Source organism: Chiloscyllium plagiosum, chromosome 17 (assembly GCF_004010195.1).
Source record: "Chiloscyllium plagiosum isolate BGI_BamShark_2017 chromosome 17, ASM401019v2, whole genome shotgun sequence".
In the NCBI taxonomy this organism is placed as follows: domain Eukaryota; kingdom Metazoa; phylum Chordata; class Chondrichthyes; order Orectolobiformes; family Hemiscylliidae; genus Chiloscyllium; species Chiloscyllium plagiosum.
In genome coordinates this window covers 55727132-55746780 of record NC_057726.1, presented here as the reverse complement: position 1 = coordinate 55746780, position 19649 = coordinate 55727132, and the positions used below count along the sequence as shown (strand labels likewise).

The window sequence follows — 19649 nt, the reverse complement described above, 5'->3', positions numbered from 1 at the left end:
CAGAACACCATGGCGACCAAGTTTAAAAAAAAATTCTGAGGGATGAAACTAAGTGGACGGCTCTCTCTCCAACCTGATTCTTGATTGTAGGTGAATTGCTCTGTTGAGTTGATGAGAAATAACTTGGTTTCCTTTTCACTTCCTGAAGATACATTCAGAACTCTGGAGCCAGCTTTGAGAGCTTGAGTGTGCTGCTGAGAAGGACGGTCTCCCTGTCAACACTTGATAAACTTCAACCAAGGAAAAGTGCGGAATCCATTTGATGTAACTGACAATTTGGTTTCGAAACCCATTTACGATTTTGGCTCTGCCCTCAGTTTACTTTAAGGAGTAAATCGAATGGCGGGCAGTTAATGTTTATTGAAAAAGGGTCAAAAGGTGATTTAAAAAAAAATGACAAGTGAGGATATTTGCTCTGCATGCACATGTAGGAAATGCATCATGTCCCTGCATTGGGAGTTGAGTGTGGTCTGACTGATCACAATTCCACTGTGTAAGATACATAGCAAGAGGGGTGACATCAAGTTCCACAGCATCGCGGCACGTTGAACTGGAAATATGTTTCTGTGGATGCAGCTCACCCCAGTGTTTGCATTCCTGGCTGCGGTCTCAATTTCCGACGATCCGGCTTCAACTATTCCCAACACGGGGATTGTCTGCAGATTTACCAAGGAAGCGGGGCTAGTATGTAAGTTCCCATAACTTCGGGGATAAAGAGAGCATCAAGACGGCGGCCTTCCGCCCACCCTTTGCCTGATAATGACTTGATCTGAACGTTTCGCTGATACACCGAAAGAAGCCCCATAGTCTTGCCGATGAATGGAGGCGCTTATTATCGCTGAGCAAGTGGTTTGGGAAGTTAGTGCTCAGTTTCAGTGACACTATTGTTTTCAACTTGCTTCGAGAACCCTTCCAGCTCATTGATCATACCCCAGCCTTCGTAAAGAGCGAAAGAATTTCCTTACTTCCGAATGTTCACTAAGGATTCGTGACCAGTTATTTTATTTTACAATGTGCCAATGCGGGCTCAAGGTCAGGAGTAGGTCATCTGGCTACCATGCCAAAGGTATCCAACTTCCTGGAGATTTGAGGAGAGTGTTAGTTAATTCAGCCACTGGCTGGCCAAGCAAGAATTGATTGCCCATCCCTAACGGTGGTTAGGTGTCTGGAGTAACTTGTGGGCCAGACCATGTAAGGACCGCAGATTTCCTTCCCTGAAGGGTATTAGTGAACCAGATGGGTTTTCCCCCATCAGCATTGGGTTCATACTGAATTCACATTCCATCACCTGCTATGGCAGGATTCACCCCAGAACATTCCTGGCTTTCTGGATTAATCGGAGCAAATTGCTGCGGATGCTGGAATCCATACTGAAAACAAGAAGTGGTAGAAATTGCTGTGATTTCCAGCATTTTTTGTTCTTCTGATGTATAGCCTAGCAATTATACCACTAGATCATCCCCTCCCCTTGAGTTACTCTTACATTTTTTGGTGCTCAGGTTTATATTGTAAATGGTGCTGCCTGAGTGACTGGAAGGGTTCTAATTTGAGATTTTGTTCTCAAAATGCTTCCTTAATGTTGCTGAATGTCACTCAACTCTCCTGCTCATTGGGATCAATCATTGTGACAATGCTTTTTAACAGAAGACACTTCGATTGACCTCTCCAGAGCTTAGATTGGCATGGTGTTTATGATAGGGCTGTTTGAACTGGGAGAATACTCCAAATAATTAAACCAGACTTTCAAACTCTGTTTCTTCCAGTCAACCAGGAAACCAGTGATGTAATCCAGGCCACTTTTCGACACGCTTCATTCCCTGACATAGAAGGGAAGACCTCCATCCTGCTTTTAGGCTCAGTCTCGTACAGCTTTAAAAAGTAAGCTTTTTGAATTGCCTTTAAATTATCAGCCTGCCGTGTGTATCTTGAGTTTAGTAACAGCAAATCTTGATGAATTGTTTCACATTCTGTTAGCAAGCCATCCTGCCTGAGATTCTACAACTTTGAGTACCGTGAGACATTGAAATTAGTGATGCAAAGTATGTTGCAACTCTTAGAAGAACAAAAAAAAGGTGCAGAATACTCCATTTGGCCAATCTGTGCCCAGTCTATGTTTTGTTTTCTCATGGGTGTTCTGAGTAGATCCTTCATTTTCTGTTTTAGCCCTAATTTGTGCAAAGTCTATTTTTGGCATCACATTGTCTCCAGATCCCTCCCTTAAGGACTGGCAACTTTACATTTCGTCAGTCCCTCCTGAGGGTGACTAGGGAAGAGTGGAGTGGGGAAGAATTAAGCAGTGCTGTTAATACCTTTCTACACTTCAGTCACCATCCTTTAAATGTATTAATTCAGCTCCTTTTTAAAGGTGTCAATTGCTTGCAGATCATGGGATTTGCAATTTCTCCACTTACAGTTTGGAGTTTCTCTCTGCACTGTCTGTACCCACTGCAGTTCCCAGCAGCCAATTGTTTGGGTTGTTCCTCCTCAGGGACAGGATTGAAACCAAATGTGTGAAGTGACTGGAATGGGATATATTAATGTGAAGGTCCTTCTATCCCATAAGGATATAGGCAGCACTGCCCACTGAGCAAACCTGGCTGCTCCAATAATTAGGCGGATGCTACATAGTGAAATCATTTTTTTCAGGCTACAGTAGCAATATATGTTTATGCCGGATGTATCCTTGGCTTTCAACAGCAGTGCCATCACTGAATCTCCCACCCTCAGCATCCTGTGGACAACTATTGATTAGATACTTAATTGGGCCACCAATGATTGGCACCTCAACCACCAACTAAAACGTACACTTCCTTCACCATCACCATAGAGTGCCAGCAGTGTGTACCACCTCCATGATGTGTTAAAGCAGCTTACCCAGTTTCTTCCGATACTACCTTCCAAACATCTACCACTTAGAAGGGCAAGGCTCATGGCAGCACCACTACCTGGGAATTTGCCTCCTGCCTAGACACTGTTCTAATTATATCACCATTCCTTTACTGTCACTGGGTGGAAATCTTGGAATTCCCTTCCTGACAACACTGTGGGCGTACCTACCCAGATGGATTGCAGTGTTGCAAGTAAACACTTCACCATCACCTTCTCAAGTAACCAGTTTGGGTGAGATATCATACCCATCTTCCCCCTCAGACTGGTGAGAGAAGGCTCTCGGAGAATATCTCAAGAGCTGTGGGGTTCACCTATCTAACATGGACCAATCCCACCAAAAACCAAAAGATGATGCTCACATCCCATACGAGAACAAAAAATGTACAGAAAACAATAAATTTTAAATTGAAATATTTCACTGTGTAGTCGTAGTTCATTTTCTGACATCATATCCTCTTGGAGGTCCTTTAAGGACCAAATCTGTCAATGAATTACCTTGGATGCGTAGGCATTGTTATTTTATAGCCAAACGTGTAAGACAAGGTCCCATAAATCGCAATGAGGTAATAACCAATAAATTTGATTTTTGTTGAGATTGGTCAATGTTAGATAGGTGAAGCCTACTGCTCCTTACATATTCTCCTAGAATCTTCTATTATCAGTCTGAGGGGGCTAATGGGTTTGATATCTCACCCAAACTGGTTACATTGCTGCTACCTTGCTATTATATCAGGCAATAAACACACAGCACTTCTGTTGCAGCCAAATGCAAAGTTGGAATATGGTCAGTGCACAAGGTGGATATTTTTAAGCAACCTGTTCAAGCATATTCTTACATACCTCTGAGGCAGGTGGGACTTGATCACAGACCTTTTGGCTAAGAGCTAGGGACACTACCACTACCACAAAATCCTTCTATCAATGTGAAGGATGCTACACTGTGCCACAAGAACTACAACAGCCTTGAGATATATCAGGTGGTACAAGAGCCCTTGAGAAATATCAGGTATTGCAGGAATCGTTAGTTTGAAACTTTTTAGGAAGTCACTGCCTCTAAACTTAAAATAGCCTCTAATTGTTTTGGAGAAAGCTGGGTATCACAGGAGCAGCAGGAGGCTTTTTCACCCCCTCCAACTCCATTTTGATTTAATCCCCTCCCTCTCTCCCTAACATTTCCCCCACCTTTGCTGGCCCTTACTGCTCTTGAAAGGCTTTGCATTCAGGACATGGGCAATTTAATGATGGTGGGTAATATAGATGTAAAATACCACTGGTGATTTGGTTATGAGAAAAAAAACCCATTCAGTTGAATGTCATAACACTTCTGGATATAAAGAGAGAAAAGAGAATAGCCTCTAACTGCTGTCGGGTTACAGCTTACATTACTCAGTGTTGCCTCTGATATAAGTAGCATCGCATGACAGGGCAGGCAAGACCCCCAGCACCCACCCTCAAACATACTTTACTCGGCTTTCTCCCAACACTTACATGAGGAATATTCTCAAAGCTCTGACATCAGTATATACTTTTACAAAATAGCAATTAAATCTTGATCAACTATTTCTTCCATACTTATTTATAACAGTTTGCGTTCTTTTCAACGTCACCATTATTGCAGATGCAGTGATAGGTTGGTGCAGATGAAAGAGTCTAAGAGTCTATATGCTAAAGTTCAGGAGTGCAGCTTGAACATGTGACCTGCTGTCACAGACATTACAAAGCCAAGGTTGACCAAGCTGAATTATACAGTTGGTTTCCCAGACTCTCATCTGCACCAACCTATCACTGTGCTGGAATGAATGTTGGTGGCTATTGCATGTGCTCTGAATTGAACACATGCAAATTTCCCCAAATTTATATGGTAACAAAACTCGAACTAAAAGGGACACTGAAACTTGTACATAATGTTGTCATTTCAACTACAGGTGTTTACAAAATCACATTTCTGCATGCGTTTTTTGAGTTTGCAGATAAACAACATGTCTGTTGAAAGGAGTGATGTCGACCTCAGTAATGAGAAAGGAATCCTAATTGCTATCCAAAATGTGGCTGCTGCATTTGAAGGGACAATGGAATATGCATACTCCAACTGGCTGCAAGTATTCAATTTTAACTGAGCAATCTTTGTGTTTGGAGTTATAGCCAGACAAAAATGTGGTTTTCTGCAGAATAATTTGTTGATATATATTATTTCCTCCCTGCCTGACCCACCGTTCCACTCCATTAACCAAAGATGAAGTCCAGAGGTGAACCACTAATTCAGTTCTGTATTTTTTCACAAAGGCACTATATCCACTTCTTATAGAACAAAATGAGAGAAGTTCAAGTTGAGAGGGGGATGGGAAAACATCTCTCCCATTGGTCCAGTGCTCGAGAACATGGTAGTGGATTAAGGAAATGTTAGAAAACAGCATAGAAAAATGGAACCAGGAGTAGGCCATGTCTGCTCTGCCAATCAATGTGATCATGGCTGATATTCCAACTCAGAGTGTCCTGTGCCCACTTTCTCGCTTTAGCCCTAAGAACTATATCTAACTCCATCATCAAAACATTCAAAGTTTTGCCTTCAACTACTTTCCGTGGCAGAGATTTGCACAGCCTGACCACTGTCTGGGTGAAAATGACGGGAGTTAAAATTCTTGCTGGAGATGGGGGAGGACTGTTCATTATTTATGTAAAAGTGACCTGTGATGTGATGGATGAGGTAGGGGCAGAATTTATTGAATCCCATGGAAGAGAGGAAATGTTAAAGACAGGGTTGAAAAAAGTCTTTCTGCTCAGAGGTCGATTGAGCCCCTTAAACAATCAATCAAAAGCCACATCAGGCTACCTCTGATCCACAGGGACTCCTCTCCAAGTGACTTTTCAGGCGACTAGACAAGGGCAGATGTGAAGAGGTTCTTTTCCCAGTGAGACAGTCTAGGACCTGAGGGCATCATCTCAGAATAAAGGGTTGCTGATTTAAGACAGAGATGAGGAGGAATCTCTTCTTCAAGAAGGTAATGAATCAGTGGAATCTGAACCAAAAAGGGCTGTTGAGGCTGGGTCATTAGGTATCTTCAAGGCTGAGATATACTGAGATAAATCTGAAACATTTTTAATCAAGAGGTATAGGGCAAAGGCAGGAAAGTGGAATTGAGGACTACCAAATCAACCGTGATCTCATTGAATGGCAAAACAGACTTGATGGACAGAGTGGCCTACTTGTGCTCCTATGACCTATGGTCTTATTATGGTGTCAGTCTGCTTCTACTGAAAGGTTCTGTTGCCCTGAACCCCCATAATAGCCCTCTATACCCAGTGTTGCCTCACTGGTCCTGGAGCCCAGTCCACATGCCTTAACTATGGAATGCCTCCATCTTGGAACTGGTCACAATCCAAGCAGTGACCAGCATTCCCAGTGGAACTGCTGGGACAGAATGTTTGGATGTGGAATGGATCACTGCCCTTAAAAAGACAGAAGCTCTGATATCAGGCAGTTAACTAATAGCCAGTGAACCAGTTCGGGGTTTTTGAGAATGGTTGCAGCAGGACTACTCCTTGCTGGCCAGTGGTAGGGACCAACGTCGCACACATTAAATTTAGCCCTATGTTTTGGTATTGTGTTAACGTGGATCTGGGAAATAAAAGTTGTCAAGGACTAGTCTAGCATTTTAAGGATAACATCCTTCAAACAGATAAACATCTTTGTAAAATGAAATTGAGTAAACACAAAGAAAAGAACTCCCTGTTGAATACACTGTAGAAAATAGACATGTCTCAATTGGCATTTTATCAAACTGAGTGTGCAGTGTAGTGAATAATCTTGTGGATTCAGAGATGCACGTGTTAAAGTATCAAGTTTTAGGAAGGGGTTATATTGGATCAATGGTAGCCTGACAGCTCCCTTCATGGATGGTAACACTAATCTTTTAAGATAATAACAATTATAAATTATTATGTAATTGCTTTGAGAAAGCAGTTAGATTGTCCGATGCCTTCATGCAAGTTAAACATTCACACTGAGTTCTGATCATTGTAAATCCAGGGTTAGAAAATATGTTATTCAGCCTGTTGCTATTATTGGAGATTCTGGCATGGAGTGTTTACCAAGCACAGCAACATAAAAAACTTGAATTGCTGCATAATTAAAATGGCAAGCCTTGTCATTAACCCAAGTTTCTCACATCTGACAGGCTCAGCAACAACAGCTCAGCGATGATGCTAGGGTGCAACTATCTGTGTGGAATTTGCACATGTCCCCCGTGTCTGCTTGGGTTTCCTCCCAGTGCTCCAGTTTCCTTCCACACTCCAAAGATGTGCAGCTCAGGTGAATTGGTCATGCTATATTGCCCATAGAGTTAGGTGCTTTAGTTAGGGGGAATGGGTCTCGGTTGGTTTCTCTTCGTGGACTAGTTAGGCCGAAGGGCCGGTTTTCACACCGGAGGGAATTTAATCTACTCTAATCCCTTGGTGATACATTCCAAGACTACCGTGGATGCTCGAAACTGCAGATAGTAGTAAACCCTATCATTTAAATGGAAAAGTTACCTCCTTGGCAGACCTCTGGAATTATTTCTGGAATGTTTCATGTAATATTTTCATCTAGTTCCCACTAGATGAAACTCATGAACACAGACCTTGTTAAAACAGCTACTATTCCTCCTTTTTAAAAGTATAATTATATGAAAACATTTAATAACTGGTAGTGCTTGGTCGTATCTGCTTTTCTGGTGCAAAAAAAACACACACAGTGGTGAGGTAGTTAGCAATGGATGGGTCACATCCACTTACACAAGCATTCATTCAGATGACTGCAGTGCTTGTCATAACTGTTATCAATGGGGCATTAGTTTTCGTGCCATTTACTTCCATTATGCCTGCCTTCTGTCCCTGTTTCAGCAAAGGTTGTGAAATGGCTGTATGAACCTGAGAAACAGCCTGAAACCCATTTCCACTGCTCCAGGTATAAATGTTTAGTGTTATTAAGTACTTTTTAATCAGTTAATTGTTAGTAAGTACTTTTTAATTAGTTAGTCTTAGTTGCATTGAGCTTGTCTTTACTGAGATCTGCTGATTGAACTGTAAAATGATCAAGTTGCCAATACAAAGCATGACTTGGCCTGGCCAGGCTGGCCATTAGCAGGTCCAGGCAGCGGGCCGTGCCCCTTTTCCGTGGTTATGTTCAGGCCTGGGTGTCCCTGCAGAAGGAGCACACGGTGTCATCAACATCCTCGATGTCATTGGGGGAGGTGGGCACCACAGGGGTGTGGAGTGCTTTGTTTCCCCCTCCAACTCTATTATGATTTAGTCCCTACCCTCCCCTCCACTTGTTTTTTCAGATAGGCACTGCCTGATCGGATTCTGCTTGTCACTGGTTCCTTGGTCACATGGGTGCTTTTTTCCTGATGGTGGAGTATTAATGAAATTATTTATATCTGGTGTTTTCACTGTGTCTTGCACCTACACATACACAACATGGGTGCTGGGAAGAAAAATACAAGGTTCGAAACATTGGAAGAGTTAACTTGTATACTCTTGAAGAAATGCTGATGAAATTGAGTCTGCTGTGTCCTGATGGGTAGCTAAATGTTAGTGTTCTGTAATGCTGACCTTTGGGGTGATTTTGTAGCAAGGTTTGTGCAGTGGGATTACATCCATCGGAGAGCTGAATGTCTTGGACTGTGACTGAATACCTCTCAGCATTTTCCAATTTTTTTTCTTAGGTTGCATCTGAATCATTCACTCGATTTTGAAATTCATTCACAGACTGATGTTAATCTTGCCGTAATGTTGGGTGAGTATGATGCTTCATGTTATATAAAATAGCATCCTTCAGTCTTGCTGTTATGTAATTAATTGAAAATATCAGTTCTGTTAATGTTGATGTGTGTCTCGTTTTCTGTCTAAACCTTTTCTACACCATTGTAAAAGTTCAACTCTGCTTTTTTCCAAGGGAAATGTGTTTTTTTAAATTCATCGTCACACATTCTCACTCTCCTAGTTTCCATAAATCCTCAGCATTTTAAATGTACTCAGAACATTGTGAGTCAGAGATTAGGCCAGGGCTTGGTACAATGTTAGAACTAAATTGGGCTTTCTGAAGGACAGAGCCTGGCCTACCCATCACAAGGTCGAAAGTACTCGAGGGGGTGAGGTGGAAGAGAGGCAACCAGACACAATGAAGAGTGCACTGTAAGGGTGGAGGTTGCTGGAGAAATGATTGTTGGGTTGGGCACTGCAGAACGGGACTATTGAATGTATGGTTGATAAAAAAACCGTAAAGAAAAAGCTGTAAGGAAGCTTTTCATGGTTGGAGAGAGAAAGCAAGTCAAAGGCAGATGTTGAATTTGAATGACTTAACCTCTGGTACTAGTATTAGTGGAGAAAATAGGGTGAGGGCTTGTAATGTAGAAGCATGGAAAAAAACTTGTGTACAGGGGTGAGAGAGGGGTGTGACAGCCTTGGAAAAGCGGTGAGAGGGTGTCCATAGTGGTGTAAGTCAGCAGAACTCAGGCTTGTTAAGATTTGAAATAGTGGAGCTTTGTGATTGAAAAACACAGTTAACCAAGTGTTAAAGTAGCCAATGTAAACAAAGAGAACTAAGAATAGCTGTGACTGGCCTTTTCACCTTGAGAGTAGGAAATTTCAGAGATCGTAGTGAGTCTGCAACTATTTTATCTCAAATAAAGCTGGTTGGGGGTGGTGCTGCTTCGGGCAGAACATGTGCTTGTTTTGTCCCTTCTGGAGATGGCTTATTCTTGATAATCTTTATACTGTGGCTGATCATAAGACAGACAATTGACAAACGTTAATCCATTATTTGTATGTAAACATCATCTTGTAAATAACCTAAAGATACCTTTGTCTGTCTATGTGGTTCAGCAGTTATCTATAACTTTATCATGAAAAGATGTTTTCATGCAACTGTTAAAAAAAAACTGTGTTATGTTATATTTTGGATGTCTTGTCAAAAAACTCTTAGTCTTGACTTACAGCCAATAAAATGCAGCTGGATCCTGTTTAATTCCTGACATGATACTGTACATGAACTTTTGTTTTCTTATAGCCTATGACAATGGGCGATTTGCTGTAACTATCCCCGACTGTCAGCTGAATTTTGACAAGTTGACACTGAAAATACAAAGGGACAAAGAGTAAGTCAAAACTTCTGTGCCAATGGAAAGACCTGGCATTGTTTAATAATCTCTCAGAAATGTGGAGAATCCAGTGAATTGTCTCTCAAGCATCACCCTTGGCACCTGCTACACTTGCAAAACCCTTTGAAAGGGAGTCTGATTGCAACTGTGTCACCCTGTTCAGTTATAGAGTCATAGAGTCCCAGAAACAGACCCTTCAGTCCAACTTGATTATGCCAACCAGATATCCTAAATTAATCAAGTCCCATTTGCCAACATTTTGCCCATATCTCTCTAAACTCTTCCTATGCATGTACCCTCCCAGATGCCTTTTAAATGTAGTTGTACCAACCTCCACCACCACTTCCTCTGGCAGGTCATTCCATCCATGCACCACTCTCTGTCTGAAAAGGTTGCCTCCGAGACACCTTTTAAACCTTTCCCCTCTCACCTTAAACCTATGCCCTCTAGTTTTGGACTCCCCTACCCTGAGAAAAAGACCATGGCTAATCACCCTATCCATGCCCCTCATGATTTTATAAATCTCTATAGGGTCACCCCTCAGCATCTACACCAGGGAAAATAGCCACAGCCTACTCAGCCTCTCCCTATAGCTCAAACCCTCCAAGCCTTAGGTTAGTGCTAGAGAAGTACCATAACTACTGGTTGTATTGAAAATCTGTTCTATTACTCTGATGTACTTAGGTGACGTATGATTTGTCTGGTCAGCTTGCAAAACAGTACTTTTCACTGTATCTCAGTGCATGTGACAATAATAAGTAAATAACAGGAGCTGTAACTAGACCCTATGGTGGTACAGGCCCTTTGTGCTTGCTCTGAGGGTGGTGGGTTAGCACACTTAGTTACAACATTTTGCTTTCTCACATTCAATTCTGAGCGTCAGTTCTAGCTACACTCCACAGACATGAGGTCAATTTTAACCTAACCATCCTCTTTAGCAGCGCATAGGTGCAGTGCTGTTTTTACGCACCATCCTTTTTATTTAAATCTCTTGACCGATGGGGTGTAAAGCTGTCACTGAACCCGATCCTGAGGAGATCCTTGCCTGCTAATAAAAAGATCCCCAATGATGTCACAGTTCAACGCAGGCTTCACAGGTAAAGGTGAGTTGGGCTAGCCCTGAAGCTTAAGATGTCATGTGTTGTGTGATCAGTTTTAAAACTGACTATTGCATTAAAGGCATTCTGTATGCAATTCAAAGCGTTTGTCAAACACATTTGTGTGGAATATCATTGTTTCAATATCTGTAAAAACTATTTATTCACAAAAGACGGGGTGGTCATTTAACCTTTGTAAGTGAATCATAGTACCGGGGTACATTTTGTAAGCATAGAAGAGGTTTTCACTTGTTTCCATTCATTGTATCAATCCAGTCCAGGCAGAGTTGGCTGCATTGGTATAAAATATCAGAGAGTTTAAGCAGCTTGCCTTTGGATTTACTGCTCATTGAAATATCACGTGAGCTGAAGCAGTCCGGGCTCAAAAAGGAAACCGGCTGCGGGCTCAGGTTGAAATCGTGAAATTCCACCAGGCTGCTGTGCGGGTGCAGTGACACTGGTCAGCAAGGATAGGAAGGGAGGTCAGAGGCCAGGGAGCAAGGCTGAGGGCTGGTTGTGAGACTGTAATATGGAGATGGGGGGAAAGAGAAGTCCTCCACCGGAAGAGGGAGGGGCTGGAAAGACGAGAGAGGAGCTAAAAAAAAGGATGCAAAGAGGAGTGACAGCCTTTAGAAAGGAAATAGGGTCTGCAAAAGGTGGAAGAATTCTGAAAGGAGGGAGAGGGGCTATAAAGGAGAGAAGGTAGTGATCAACATTTCAAGAAAGGAATGCTTACCTAATTGGGAGTATTAAGACTGAGTTAGAGACAATAAAAACTGCAGATGCTGGAATCCAATGTTGAATTGCTGAAGAAGGGTTATCCCCAAAATATTGACTTCTCCACTGCCTGATGCTGCCTGGCTTGCTGTGTTCTTCCAGTCTCCTGCCTGTCTACTTTGTATTAAGTCTGAGGCAATGAATGCTTTGTAAATGTATGGAGTGTCTAGATTGATGCTGTAGAGTTCAGGAGGTACCATATGGGAAGAAAAAATGTATTGGATGCTATTACATGAACACCATTTTTATTATATAAAGATTGACATTTATTTATCATCACGCCTTACAATGTCTTACGTATTATAAATTACTGGAGGTGCAGATGCTGTGTCAGAGACAAATTTGAATGATTAGCTGAAGCCTCACCAACCTGCACGCAGATTGCTTAAGGCAATGACTTTTTGAATGTACAAGTGTGTTGGGTATTTTTTAATGCACTTGTTTATCATTGAATTCTGTTTCCTTGCACCAATTTATATTCTGTGGTGTCCATGAAATTAATGCTTTTCTTGTGAGCTATAACTTTAAGTTTATTGGATCGTTGATGATTAGTGGAATATTGAGATATTCTTCGAGTTCTGCTTTTTTTTGTGATCAAAGCCCCATGTAAATAAAAATACAGGAAGCATTTGTTCCTGAGTGACTGTAACATCTAATTAAGGAACTGGTAAGATTGTGAAAGCAGCCCCTGAAAATTAGTATGTAGCCTTTGAGAAATCTTTTGCTCTGGAGCAAAATAAAAATATTTTAAGCCCTGGGACTACCTTATTTCAAAAAAGAGGCAGCAACATGGCTGCAGAATTGGCTGAGGGAAACGACACAGAAAATAATGATTTATTTTGGGCTTGCACAAGGTTTTGAGTGACGTGCCCTGAGTGTCAGGGTTAGGACCCTTGCTTTTCTTGATATACAGTATTGATCTAGCCTTTAGGGTACAGGGCACGATTTCAAAATTTGTAGATAATTTTGAAAATGTTGTAACCTATGAAGAAGATAGTTTAGAACTTCAAAAGGACATAGAAAGGTTGGTGGAGTGGGCGGATAAATAGCAGGTGAAGTTCAGTCAGGAGAAATATGACGTGATTAATTTTGATATGAAGAGCCTATCAAGAGACAGAATAAAATAAAAGTTTAAATTCTAAAGAGTGTAAAAGAGCAGAGGGAGCTGTGTGTATACGTGCACAAGTTATTAAAGATGGCAGGACAGGTTGAGAGAACAGTTAATAACATATGTAATATTCCAGGCTTTATCAATAGGAACAGGGCTGTACAGGAGCGAGGAGGTTACATTGAACTTGTGTAAAACAGCAGTTTGGCTTCAGCTGGAGTTTAGCTTCCATTGGAGAGAGAACAGAAGAGTTTTCCAAGCCTGCTTCCAATGATGAAGAATTTCAGTTGTGAAATTAGACGGGAGAAGGTGGGTTGGTTTTCCTCAGATACAGAAGGATTGAGAGGAGGACTGATTCCTCAGGTTTGAAGTATTCAAAATCATGAGATGTTTGGACAGAGTACATGAGGAGAACATCTTCCCACTCATGAAAGAATTAAGAGGTCACAAATTTAAAGTAATTAGTACAAGTAATTTGAGGAAATATTTTTCACTCATTGAGTGGTTAGGAACACCCTGCTTGACAAAATGGTGGAGGCAGATTCAATTAAATAATTCTAAAAGGAATGAGATTATTATTTTCAAAAGAACACTGTGTAGGATTAAGAAGTAAGAGTTACACTGATGGTTGCAGGGATGAAATGAATGGCACTAAGTGAGATGCTCATTTGGAGAGCTGGCACAATGATCTCCTCCTGTCTGTAACAATTGTGTGACTCTCAGGCGGCTCCACTCAGCGTCGCTTGACCTGAAATGGAGTAGGGACCTTTGCTTAGGGGATAACTAGGCTGGGTCTGGAGATGTCAGTGGGGGAAGGGTTCATAAAATCCCTACAGTGTGGAAGTAGACCATTCGACCCATTGAATCCACAACGACTCTGCGAAGAGCATTCCACCCACACCCACCCCATCCCTATAACCCTGCTTTTCCCATGGCCAATCACCTGCACATCTTCAAACTGTGGAAGGAAATCAGGGCACCCCACGCAGACATGGGGAGAATGTGCAAACTCCACACAGTCACCTGCATTCCTGATGCTGTGAGGCAGCAATGCTAACCACTGAACTGTGGAGGGATGCAGGTAGGTGGGACTAATTTATTTTGAGAACATAGTCAGCATGGATTGGTTGGACCAAAGGGCTTGTTTCAATGCTGTACGATGCTATGACTCTGTGAGTCTATTTGAATGCCCTCTTTCAGTGATTTTGAGTGTACAGAAACCTTGGCCTTTTTCTATATTCTTGTGCAGGCTTTCAATGTCCACTGTAACGGGATGATATTGTGGGTGAATTTAGTGAGTTTAATACCTTCATTAAGTAGTATTTGTCTTTAATGTAACTAGGATGCTTCTGAGCTAAAAGGTCCCAATCTCTGCCTCATTAAAGCATAAAAATCACACAACAACAGGTTATGGTCCAACAGGTTTATTTGGAAGCACTAGCTTTAGGAACATTGCTCTTTCATTAGGTGGTTGTGGAGTATAAGATTGTAAGACACAAAATTTATAGCAAAAGTTTACAATATGATGTAACTGAAATTATATATTGAAAAAGACCTGGATTGTTTGTTAAGTCTCTCAGCTTTTGGAATGACCATGTTGGTTTCAGTTCTTTCAAATGTAAATCGCAAAACCTTTTCTAAAAGTTACATTCTCAAGTGAACTTTAACAATCTCCAAATCATCATTAAAGCATGGATGAACATGCAAGAAAATGCAGTAAGAAAAATAGCTTGAAAAAACCCCATGAGTTGTGAAGTACATGTGAATTAAACAATTTTTTTGCTGTTTGTTCCCCTTGTTCTACTGGTGGCTCTATGAAGGTCAGTATCCTGGTGTATTTGTTAGCAGCCATTTTAAAAAGAAGTTTGGAGAGGAAAGAAACTTGCTGTTGGTGGATCAAAGCCAAAGAAAGTGCTACCTGCTTGCAATTAATTTTTAAAACAAATTTGCAGATATCACACTCATCCCCAGTACATTCTCTTGTACCAAGTAGTTTGAATTTTCATTTTGAAACAGAACATGTGAGATTTATTTATATTAAATCAGCAAAATATTTTATGGATTCCAAGTTGAAAGATTAAATCTATATATTTTTGATACATATGCTGTTTTATTCAGCTCGTGAAGGAACTACCCAAAAGAAATTCCATGCAAATACAAAAGGTGATTGTACTTTGTCACTGTATCACTTAATGAGAGAGTTAGTGAGAATGAGCAGGAGTGCCTGAAAGTCAGAAAACAAGCCCCACATATCAAAAAAAAGCCTTCAAGCAAATCTCAAGGTCCCTTGGAGAAAATAAATTTCCACACTTTAAATAATATTTGTCACATTTAAAAATATTTTATTTACTCGGCAACTCGTCAGAATGCAACGATGAAAGAATCAAACGGTTCATTCCTTAAATGTTATTTTCAGTGATTTTTCCACTTACAGGTGGATGACTAGTCACCTTTACTAAAATGTTGCTTTTTGATAAACCCTTCTTATCTGTAGTAAAACTACACCAGTTACCACTCTATAATACATTGATTTTTTTTACATGGGGAGAAAGAAATCAATAATGCTCAGTTAAGTTTATTGATTGCGCTGATCTATGGAAGATTTTATATTTATGATAAGCTAAATGAATTTTAATAAAAATATCTGAAGTACAGTTGAAGAAGCCTGATTTCAAATGCTTTCAGACTGAAATTCCTCATTGTATACAGAGTGGAAACTTTATTTTTTATTTGTGAGGTGATTATTAATGCTCTATTTCCCTTCAGAAAGTAGTAGAAAGGCATCTTCTTTGACTGATGTGTCCTATGTGGTGTGGATGCACTCACAGTGTTGTTGGTAAGGGAGTATCAGGATTTTGGTGGTGTATTTGTAATGTCATTGGACTAGAAGTCCAGAACGTGAGGAAGTTTCCTGATGAAGGGCTTTTGCCCAAAACGTTGATTTTCCTGCTCCTCGGATGCTGCTGACCTGCTGTGCTTTTCCAGCACCACTCTGATCTAAACTCCGGTTTCCAGCATCTGCAGTCCTCACTCTTGCCTAGAAATCCAGAACCTCAGTCTAACATTTTGGGAATATGGGTTCAGATCCCATCTTGGCAGACAGTAGAATTTGAATTCAACAAAAATCTGGAGCTTTGAAAACAAAAACTAGTCAAATGAAAACTATGTAACCACTGTTGTAAAAAGTCAGGGGAAGAAATCTGTCATCCATACATGACCTAGCTTACATTATTCCAGACCCAAAGCAACATAATAGACTCTTACCTGCCCCCTGGACAATAATTCCTAGCCTAACCAGGGACATCCACAATTCATGAACAATTGTTTTTTAGAAGTGAGGGAATAGTGATATAGTTTCAATTGGATTGTGTGTGACTTGGAGTTTACAGGTGACCCTAATGGCACAGTCACAGCTATATCTTCTGCTTGTTCCATGAACTATAGATTTATATAATTAATCTGTAGCCCTTCTAGTTTTTCTTTCATGTTTCAAGGTAAAACTAACCAGCAGCACAACTTTGTGCTTTAAACAAAATAGTTTGGCTTATTGTATAACTTTCAGCATTAATTATTGAAGAAAGAGATAAAGTTATTAACCAATACAAAAATTTTAAGTGAGTAAGGATGAAGTGTACTCATAAAGAAGAAATTAAGGACAGTCTCTAAGGTTCTTGTAGGTCTGTTACTTGATTAGATTAGATTACTTACAGTGTAGAAACAGGTCCTGTGGCCCAACAAGTCCACATCAACCCACCGAAGTGCAACCCACCCAGACCCATTCCCCTACATTTACCCCTGCACCTAACACTACGGGCAATTTAGCATGGCCAATTCGCCTGAGCTGCACATTTTTGGACTGTGGGAGGAAACCGGAGCACCCGGAGGAAACCCACGCAGACACGGGGAGAATGTGCAAACTCCACACAGTCGGTCGCCTGAGGCGGGAATTGAACCCGGGTCTCTGGCACTGTGAGGCAACAGTGCTAACCACTGGGCCACCGTGCCACCCACTGTGCTTGCTTGAAGATTTCTTTCAGAAGTGAAGGGGTTGAACCTAGAGAAAAAATTTAGCAGCTGCAATGGTTATTGTTGGTGTGAAGGCAGTGTCTGTACATGTACATTCAGCAGGATTTGGGAGAGAGGTTTCTTATTCCTACTAATTCTAGTGCTACAATATTTGCAGTTTGCCTGGACTGTATTAGCTGAACAACAGTTGATTTTCAAGTGTATTCCTTCTTGTGTTCTCTTTGTCTGAGATTCCTCTCTGCTGATTTCTGTCAGCGTTCCTTCTGGGGTTTCTGCACAAAATGGTTGCTCACAGCCACCCAGCATGATCTCAAAACTAGTAAATCACTCTTCGGTATTACACAGTGGGTCAGCGAGGCCTGAGACACAGACACAGGGAAACCATTGTCGCAGAGTTTTCTTTAACTGTTCGAAATGTTCATTTCAAAATCTCTTATAATTTCTTCCACAATACCCACTAAATCCAAAAGGGTAGTCGTTTGACTTCTGGGAGCCATTTTATAAGATTCTTTGTCCATTTTAAGGACAGATTGGTTTTGTGTAAGAAATGCATATTGTACATACAAAAGAAAATAGAAGGCATTGGTCATCTTTAACTGGTTACTAGTCCATAGACCAACTAGCTACTTGTTGCTCACCAAATGTCCATGGTTACACACCCCTTGATTCCAGCTGATGTGCAAACTAAAACAAGCAGCAGTTACAAAGAGTGTCAAAGGGGTTTTTAAAACAGTACTTTTCCATTTCATCCACAATCAAAAATACCTAAAAATAAAAAGATAGTCTTTTCAGGGGCTGGACAATAAATGCCAAATCCCAGGAATGAGTTCTCAAAATGCCATTGTTTTAATCTAGTCGCCTTGCTTCTTCTTTTTGCTGGTTAATTTTGTAACAGTATAAGTTGCAAGTGGTTACGTAATTGGATTGTTTTCACATGATATTCATTTTGCTGTCTAACCAGGGCCAACTGGATCCAAAAACTCTTCGCAGATTTTGTCTCTTTCACTTTGAGACATATTGTTAAAGGACAGGTAAATGTGGTCCTATTTCATTTCATACCAAACATAGACATTTCTTTCAAATGTGCTTCAAACATTTTCTTGTTAAAGGATGGCATGTTGCTGTGTTTATATGTGCCAGGCTTTTTAAATAGAAACATCTGGAGCACCATATGTATTTGGCTTCCCTTTATGATGGATTAGCCTCTCTCTGTATTATATTGAGGTTGATGCTCCGTGCCTGTAAACACCAGGTCAGGCAGAAGATGACACTGTGTTCCCGTAGATACTGGGACTGACAGAAGATGACACTGTGTGCCTGTAGATACTAGGACTGACCGAAGGTGACAAGTGTGTGCCTGTAGATACTAGGACTTACAGAAGGTGACACTGTGTGCCTGTAGATACTAGGACTTACAGAAGGTGATACAGTGTGCCTGTAGATACTAGGACTGACAGAAGGTGACACTATGTGCCTGTAGATACTAGGACTGACAGAAGGTGACAAGTGTGTGCCTGTAGATACTATGACTGAAAGAAGGTGAGAATGTGTGCCTGTAGATACTACGACTGACAAAAGGTGACAACTGCGTATGCTTGTAGATGCTGGACTGATAGAAGGTGACACTGGGTGCTTGTAGATCCTAGGACTGACAGTAGGTCATATTAAATGCCTATCGATACTAGGACTGACAGAAGGTGACACTGTGTGCCTGTAGATACTAGGACTGACAGAAGTTGATACTGTGTGCCTGTAGATACTAGGACTGACAGAAGGTGATAACTGTGTGTTTGTAAATACTGGGACTGACAGAATGTGACACTGTGTGCCTGTAGATACAAGGACTGACAGAAGGTGACATTGTGTGCCTGTAGATACCAGGACTGACAGAAAGTGACGCTGTGTGCCTATAGATACTAGGACTGACAGAAAGTGACAAGTGTGTGCCTGTAGATACTATGACTGAAAGAAGGTGAGAATATGTGCCTGTAGATACTAAGACTGACAGAAGGTGACAACTGTGTATGCCTGTAGATACTGGGACTGACAGAAGGTGACCCTGTGTGCTTGTACATCCTCGGACTGACAGAAGGTCATATTAAATGCCTATCGATACTAGGACTGACAGAAGGTGACACTGTGTGCTTGTAGATCCTAGGACTGACAATAGGTCATATTAAATGCCTATCGATACTAGGACTGACAGAAGGTGACACTGTGTGCTTGTAGATCCTAGGACTGACAATAGGTCATATTAAATGCCTATCGATACTAGGACTGACAGAAGGTGACACTGTGTGCTTGTAGATCCTAGGACTGACAATAGGTCATATTAAATGCCTATCGATACTAGGACTGACAGAAGGTGACACTGTGTGCTTGTAGATCCTAGGACTGACAATAGGTCATATTAAATGCCTATCGATACTAGGACTGACAGAAGGTGACACTGTGTGCTTGTAGATCCTAGGACTGACAATAGGTCATATTAAATGCCTATCGATACTAGGACTGACAGAAGGTGACACTGTGTGCTTGTAGATCCTAGGACTGACAATAGGTCATATTAAATGCCTATCGATACTAGGACTGACAGAAGGTGACACTGTGTGC

At 41.2% G+C, this 19649-nt stretch overlaps 1 protein-coding gene across 1 annotated transcript in view; it reads left to right on the top strand.

Moving 5' to 3' along the window:
- Positions 1-386: 386 nt before the first annotated feature.
- LOC122558498 (cholesteryl ester transfer protein, plasma) overlaps positions 387-19649 on the top strand; it is a 65191-nt gene continuing 45928 nt past the window's right edge. Inside the window, exons 1-6 of the mRNA XM_043707160.1 lie at positions 387-688; positions 1764-1878; positions 4853-4984; positions 8595-8665; positions 9938-10025; positions 17998-18067. Coding sequence (XP_043563095.1) covers positions 559-688; positions 1764-1878; positions 4853-4984; positions 8595-8665; positions 9938-10025; positions 17998-18067 — 606 coding nt within the window. The 5' untranslated portion in view covers positions 387-558. The remainder of the gene's footprint in view (positions 689-1763; positions 1879-4852; positions 4985-8594; positions 8666-9937; positions 10026-17997; positions 18068-19649) is intronic.